Raw genomic sequence first — 7,557 nt, 5'->3', positions numbered from 1 at the left:
CCCAGCCTGCAGTGCCCTCTAGCGGCTGTCAGTGTGTAAATAACAAACGTACATTTTCAGTGGTACAGGAGCGTAGAGTGCCCTCTAGCGGCTGTGAGTAAAAATAACAAACGTTATATATACTATATATAATATACTGTATATATTATATTATGTATATAATATATATATAATTAATTAGTCACAATTAATGGCATAAAAATCACATCAAATCTACTAAATTCATAGACATATGTTTGAATTATGATGGAGGCTGTGCTCGCTGCTTTGTGTTTTTTGTGAAAAGATAGATATACTTTGTTGCTCCGGGGCTGGGAAATTACAGTTAAGGTGGCAGCAGTCGCAAACCCCAAAAAGCGTGACTTATAGTCCAGAAAATACGGTACAGTTAATCCTCCTAACTCTATTTCTCTGTTTGTAGCTTCTGGGTATCCGGATTTGCAAAAAAAAAAAAAAAAAAAAATCACTTTCCCTGTTGAAGCGTGAAGATGAGACTTTGTCTCACAACAAAGGCTCCAGATCACCGACACTTATTTTCAGGGCAACAACAGCTGTCCTCACATTTATATTACCGATTGTCTAGATATAATATCATAAAAAATTAGTCCAACGTTACACCCTCCACCCAAGACCACGGCTAATACCGCGGGGCAAATCCTTCAAGTTCCCCACCCCCGAGCTAACAAGATGAAGAGAAAACTTATTCAATTTGTTTGTTGTCTTTTGGCTCATCAGAGACATTGTTGATCCACCCTTTGCCAACTCCCTGAAGACCACTGGCTTTGCGTGGCCACTAGGAGGCGTTGACCGCATCGAGAGCCTTAGATTGAGTTTCTTCTGATGTCGTCTCACTAGAGATTCCAGTGTCCCCTTTCTCCTCTCCATTCTTCAGTGACATCTTCTCCAGAGCTGCAGAGTGAATTGACATTTGCGCTCAGGTTTTTTTTTTTTTTTTCCACAATAATCATAATTTAAATAGACAGAAAATTGCGACAGAGATTGAGCAGTGTATAAAATTGCTGGCTGACTGACTCGTTTGTTTTACTACATCAACAGTTGAAAATTAGATTAAATACAGGAGAGAATTAGCATGAAAAAAAATTTGCAGAAAGATAGCAAAAACAGCTGGTATTTTGGTAAAGCTAGTAAATGATGCAAAAAAAAAAAAAATTGACAAAAGACAGATGAGGGCATGTCAATAAATAAAGTAAAAAAAATAAAAAATGAAAATAAATATGTAAAAAATGAGGGCATGTCAATAAATAAAGTAAAAATAAAATAAATATGTAAAAAAGATTAAATATGTACATATAAAATATAGACCGAACCACTACATCACTAGAAAGTCAGAAAAAAAAGTTCTCTAAACAAATTTAACCAAATAAACTAAAAAATGTTCTGTTTTAAAAGTTAGCTACAAAAAAGGGAAAAAATATGAAACAAAAAAAACAAACAAAAAAAATCAATGAAATAAAAAAAAGGAATCAACCCAGACTTTAAAACTAGAAGTTAGATTCAATTTACCCTGCAGTGATGCTGAGCCACTTGGTGCCATGTTGCCGTCCTCCAGCTCGTCGAGGTACAGCCTGTACCGATGACCACTGTCGTCTTCATATTCCGCGTTCTCATCATCGCTGTCCACCTCTGGAGCCACGTACACCAACTCGAATTCTATCTGCCCTCTCTATAAAAAAAAAAATCCAGAGTCAGATGTTAGGGTCGCGACAACTTGTCAATCAGTCCATGGGTCCCTGGTCTGTAGATCATTGTTACCGGGCCAAAGTGGGACACAGTGGAAAAAAAAAACAAAAAACGCTGAACTAGTCGACAAAAGGTCAACGGCAAAATTAGCCAACGACTAATTTAGTACTTGACAGACTGCTAGTCACATCATAGTCTGTGTATCATATGATATCGATCCGGTATCAATTAGAAACACACAAATAATAAGTACCAGATATTATATAATATGGTACTAGAATTAATTCTGATAGCACCACAATCATTGAAGGATCATTAATTCATCATTTTCAAAAAAAAAAAATCTTTTATTTCTATGTTCTGTTACTATCAGAGTCTGAATGACCTATTGTTTTGAAACACTGACAGATTATCTTTAAATAAAGTACCAAATTTTCCGGACTATAAGTCGCAATTTTTTTTCATCCTCTGGCTGAGTTTGCAACTTATATATTAAAATATATAATTTCACATGTTTGTTATTTTCACACTGACAGCCGCTAGAGGGCACTCTAGGCTTGTGTACCAGTATCTGCTACTCCTGTACCGCTGAAAGTCTACGTTTGTTATTTTCACACTGACAGCCGCTAGAGGGCACTCTAGCTGGCTGGTGCGACTTATACTCCAGAGCAACTTATATATGTTTTTTTTTTTTCTTCTTCAGTATGCATTTTTTTGGCTAGTGCGACTCTGGCGCGACTTATAGTCCGGAAAATACGGTAAATGGATCTGACTGGACTGGATCTGATAGTCCGGAAAATACGGTAAATGGATCTAACTGGACTGTCTTTGAATGAAGTGGACTAGTAAAAAAATTAAGTACATTTTCCACTGGGTCGCACGGTGGCCCAGCACGAAATGAGCTACAAGCCGTTAGCGGTTCACAAACCGGGGGTTTAAGGACCGTGATATAGGCTACATGTTAAAAATAGCTGTGTAAACTTTATGGCAATAAATGCAGCTCCTGCTTCGTGATTAACCTGCTGGGACAAAATGGTGACAGCCTCCTTGTGTTTGGCGTCTCGTAAATTGATGCCGTTGACGGCCAGGATGGCATCCCCGACGTGCAGACCTCCGCATCGGTCCGCAGGCTGACTCGGATGGATCTCCGAGATGAGAATAGGAACGCCGTGCTCTTTGCCACCCTGACAGTAAAAGGGAAGAAATTAAACTCGTGTTGATTTTTTTTTACGACATTTTATAAACCTGCTAAACAAAAAAAAACTAAACATTCAGTGTCATGAAAGAGAAAGATAGAAAAGCTGGGATTTTCTACCGTAATAGAAATTCCAAGTCCCTCGTGGTCCTCTTTGACAAGCACCACCTTTCTGATGGGGCCAACTCCTTGGGTTTTCTTCAACATGTCTTGATCCTGTACCATGTTTTATTTTGCCATGAATAGAAAAAAAAAAAATGTAACCGGGGGGGAGGTGGGAGGCACGGTCAGAACCAGATAGATGGAGCGTTCATATGAACTAAGATAAATGACATAGCATTTTAGCCTGTATGCATGACTTTTACATAACGCCATCTATCGGGTAAATGTGGGTATTGCAGGGAAAAGGCAGAAGTATAATGATAATATAAATAAATTATATAATTTGGAAAAGTTTGATGGACCGGCGGCCTTAGTTTGCCCATGCCAGGAGTAAAGTGTTTTTAAAATTTTTTTTTTTAGATTTGCACTCACATGCCCCACGGGGGAAGGAAGAGGTTTTTTCGGATCAGTGCGACCTCTACATGCTCGAATCACAGTCTTGTGGCGATGAAGGTGAATCTCAGCCTCCAGCTGGTTCCACAGCTTGTCATGCGCAGGTCCTTTCATGTCACGGCCTAATAACTGGATCTGCTGTACCCTAAAAAGTAAGAACTCTGTATAAATTCGGTGCAGTAAAACAGAACAGGAATTTACTGGTGAAATACTTTCGGAACTAAGATGATTTTGATATTGTAATACTAGTTTGTTTTTATTTAATATATATGTATATATGTATATATATATAATTTCATACAAAAACGCACTACTTTATTTTCCCTGTTTTTTTACCAGCCAAAAAAAAACAATAAAAAAGAAGGAAAAACATATACAAGTTGTTCCGCAGTATAAGTCGCACCAGCCAAAGGATGAAAAAAGTGTGACTTACAGGAGTAGCAGATACTGGTACACAAGCCTAGAGTGCCCTCTAGCGGCTGTCAGTGTGAAAATAACGAACATGTAAATTCAAACGTGTTGGTTATTTTCACACTGACAGCCACTAGAGGGCACTCTAGCTGGATGGTGCAAATTGTATGTTTTTTTTTTTCTTCTTCATTATGCATTTTTTTTAGCTGATGCAACTTATACTCCGGAGCGACTTATAATCCGGAAAATACGGTATGTGATATCTGTAAGGATCGTTTTTTTGTTTTTCCTCTGATAATGCTAACCTCAGTTTTGGGAGCACACAGCTGCATATACTGTATCCGTTGAAATCGCAATTGGTAATTTAGTGTTTAGACAATATCGGATATCGGCAAAACATTAATATCGGACATTACTAGTCAAAACATAATTGTCGGAAAAAAAAAAGAACCAAAAACCTAAATCTTAAACTAGTCGACATGACAATGAACTTTTACACCATATTTCCCACTCATTAGCTACCGTTGTGTCTTGCATTTCGTTCATTTAACCAGATCACCAAGTCCGTCGGTCCGTTGCTCAATCAGTCAATGTTTCACAAGATCTTCATTTAGTTAATGCTAACGATAATGTTTTACCTGCCAGCCAACTCCTTGTCCAAATACTTGGCAGCCAGTCGAGCGCCATAGACCTCAGCCTGCAGAACCGCCATGTGCCTCCGGAGGGCTTCATTCTCTTTTTTATAAAGTTTCACTTCTGCGTCCAGCCGTGCAGCTGCTAACATTTCTTTCTTGCTAGCTTTGAGCTCTTTCTCCTAGAATGGGAAAATTGGAAGAAAACACAACATAGAAACACATCATTAAAGTCATCATTGACTTATTTAAGACTTAAACAATGTTTTATGCTTTGGGATATTCCATTATGTAGTGGCCAATGGAAATGAAAAACTAAAAAAAAAAAAGAGAGACTCTGAGCTGTGTAAAAAGACCTTAGTGCAGCTGTGTTAAACCTAAGGCCCGTGGGCCAAAACCAGCCAGCTAGGGGGTTCAAGTCAGCCCGCTTGATACATTTTGAAAGTAAAAAAAAAAAAAAAGTTCATGAGTTTGACATCACTGCCTTAGAGTGTCTTTCTTTAATAGCCGTGATGGTATTAGCGTTGTGTTCAACTAAACAGGTCGAAGGAATGTAGAAGAACATTATACTGTTTTTCATTACATATATTTTTCTCATGTAGAATATGTGCCACGGCTCAGAAAAATTTTGGAAAACATTGATAGTGATAGATGAACCATCCATGAAAATATTCCATCCTACCATCCCAAATATATTTATGGACCTCACTGTTAGCAGTAGAGCAAACACGGAAAAATAAGTAGCAGAAAAAAACCACAGGCAAGCACTGAGATACAAGATACTTACGATGACATAAGGTATAGGCTAGGAGTTATGGCTAATGTTATGGCTCTGTGAAAAAAAATTGAGATTTTTATTTTCCTTAAAGTTAAAACCCTAATTCGTAGGTACCGAATCTATAAGGTCTATAAGCCTCTACTTTTTAAACAATGATGCGGCTAATTTGTGGATTTTTACGGGCTAGCGAACTTCATACCGCTAGCGATCAATGACTTTTCTGGTAGGTACTGTGTGATATACTAGTAGCGTATGTCTGTCTGTGGATGGCTGCGTGCGTATATGTGCGTGGGGCACATGAGAGAGAGAAAGAACGCTCGCAAAAGTTGAGAGCAGTTTGAGCCCTGTCATGTTGAAGCGTGACAGGAGTTAGCCCCGGAGCTAATGTTAGCTTCAGCCCTGGAGCAGATCACTAAGTTGTGCATTCCAACTACGGTCGGGGCGACGAAGCAGGAAAGAGCTATCGTGTAAGCAGCGGTGTTAAAGGCACTGTTCGGAAAAAAAACGTTTATTTAATTAGTGAAAAAAAATCCTTATTTGTAAATATCCCATGTTACAACGTGGACACCTGCGGATTATAGAGAAGTGCGGCCTATATATGTACTATTTTTTTTTTTCTTTTTAAATTTAGTGGGTGTGGCTTATATTCAGGTGCGCTCAATAGTCCGGAAATTACGGTACACTGCTCCCCATTTTCAATGGATGTGATTGGCCACATGCTGCAACTAATGTTGCTCACACAATCAACAGCAAACCATCCAAATTATTGAGCTTCTGCAAACGTTTCACACTTACCAGGTCATCCAAATTTGGTACAGGCTTTAAAGGAAATAGGCAAAAGAAAAGGGCAGAGGAAATACATATTAGAGAAATGCAGGTGACAGGGTGGAAAAAATACTACTGAAGCAGAATAATGTGTTTAAAAGAAACTGGAAAAGGGTATATAAAATTTTAAATTTTAAAATTTGACTGGCGACAGACAGACAGGAAGATTAGCGTCACTAATTTCTTCACTTCACCAACATTGCCATTTTGGTTTTCAAGTCTTATTGTAGATTCCGTAAAAAACTCTGTCCAGTTTTTTGTTTTTTTTTTTAATTTTGGTACTTTCTGTAGGACTACCTACTGCAAAAAAACAAAACAAAACTGGACCGCCTCAAAAAAAAAAAAAAAATCAATAAAGCGAGAGCATCATGTTTACTGGCCGCTTTTAAAAATTGAGTAAAATCAGCTAGTTAGCTAAGGTTTAGACAAATAATAATGTACCGTATTTTTTGGTCTATAAGTCACTTTTTTTCATCCTAAGGCTGGCTTTGTGACTTATGCTGAGGTGCGACTTTATATATTAAAATATATACTTTCACGTTTGTTATTTTCAGACTGACAGCCGCTAGAGAGCACTGGTGCGACTTATACTCCTTGGTGCGACTTATACTTCTTCATTATGCATTTTTTAGCTTTTGCGACCTATACTCTGGAGCACTTTATAGTCCTGAAAATAAGGTAATGTTTTCTCCTGTAAATATGAAAATATGATCCTGTAAATATTAATCATGAACAAAATCAGTATAGCAGTAACATAATTGCACAATTCCTTATCTGATTTGGAGAAGTACTAAGTAGTATTAGTAGACTGCAACAGTGGAAAGTTACTGCAGTTGGACATTTGACCCTGATATGTCAGCTCTTTTCTTTTGAGTTTAGCTGGAAAGGTGTTACATCATAGGATACTGCAGTAGCGTAGATGAGTCTTAAAGTTTTATAAGCTGAGAAGTTAAAAAAAAAAAGAAGAAAAAAACAGGGAGGACAGCAAGCACACTGAAAAGGTTTTCGTAAGATTTTTAGATGACACATATGAAGTTGAGAAACCCAGGAAATGTGTAGAACCAACAGTGACGATACTCGATACATGTTTATTTTAAGACTGACCCCAGTCTTAAAGCAAGTGTTTTGTTGTTCAAGCACAATATGATGTATGGTTTATTACATTACCACCAGGTGTCTGTTTTTAAAAGCTAAGGTCATTTGGAGTCTTCTCAGCAAAAAAAAAAAAAAAAAAAGGAAATGTTAGTGTCATCGGCAAAGAATATTTTGTGTAACATGGAGGAGGATTTCAAAAAGTGTATTATGCACAGGATTAAAAAAAGAAAGGGGTCCTAAAATGGAACCAAGTGGGAAACCATGATGGACAGGTTTCTACATGAACGTAATGGTGTCTTCTAGAGAGAGACCAGTCAAGGGCAAGTCCCCTGATACAATAGTGTTGAAGTTGAAGCAGTAAAACA

At 37.8% G+C, this 7,557-nt stretch overlaps 1 protein-coding gene across 1 annotated transcript in view; it reads right to left on the bottom strand.

Moving 5' to 3' along the window:
* Positions 1-434: 434 nt before the first annotated feature.
* The window catches only part of gopc (golgi-associated PDZ and coiled-coil motif containing), an 11,636-nt gene continuing 4,513 nt past the window's right edge, over positions 435-7,557 (bottom strand). Inside the window, exons 3-8 of the mRNA XM_008312631.2 lie at positions 4,501-4,676; positions 3,431-3,596; positions 3,017-3,112; positions 2,721-2,885; positions 1,525-1,684; positions 435-909 (exon numbers count right to left, since the gene is read on the bottom strand). Coding sequence (XP_008310853.1) covers positions 794-909; positions 1,525-1,684; positions 2,721-2,885; positions 3,017-3,112; positions 3,431-3,596; positions 4,501-4,676 — 879 coding nt within the window. The 3' untranslated portion in view covers positions 435-793. The remainder of the gene's footprint in view (positions 910-1,524; positions 1,685-2,720; positions 2,886-3,016; positions 3,113-3,430; positions 3,597-4,500; positions 4,677-7,557) is intronic.

Source organism: Cynoglossus semilaevis, chromosome 7, assembly GCF_000523025.1.
Source record: "Cynoglossus semilaevis isolate Cse_v1.0 chromosome 7, Cse_v1.0, whole genome shotgun sequence".
In the NCBI taxonomy this organism is placed as follows: Eukaryota; Metazoa; Chordata; class Actinopteri; order Pleuronectiformes; family Cynoglossidae; genus Cynoglossus; species Cynoglossus semilaevis.
The sequence above is the reverse complement of the archived record's forward strand: the minus strand, read 5'-3'. Positions and strand labels throughout refer to the sequence as shown.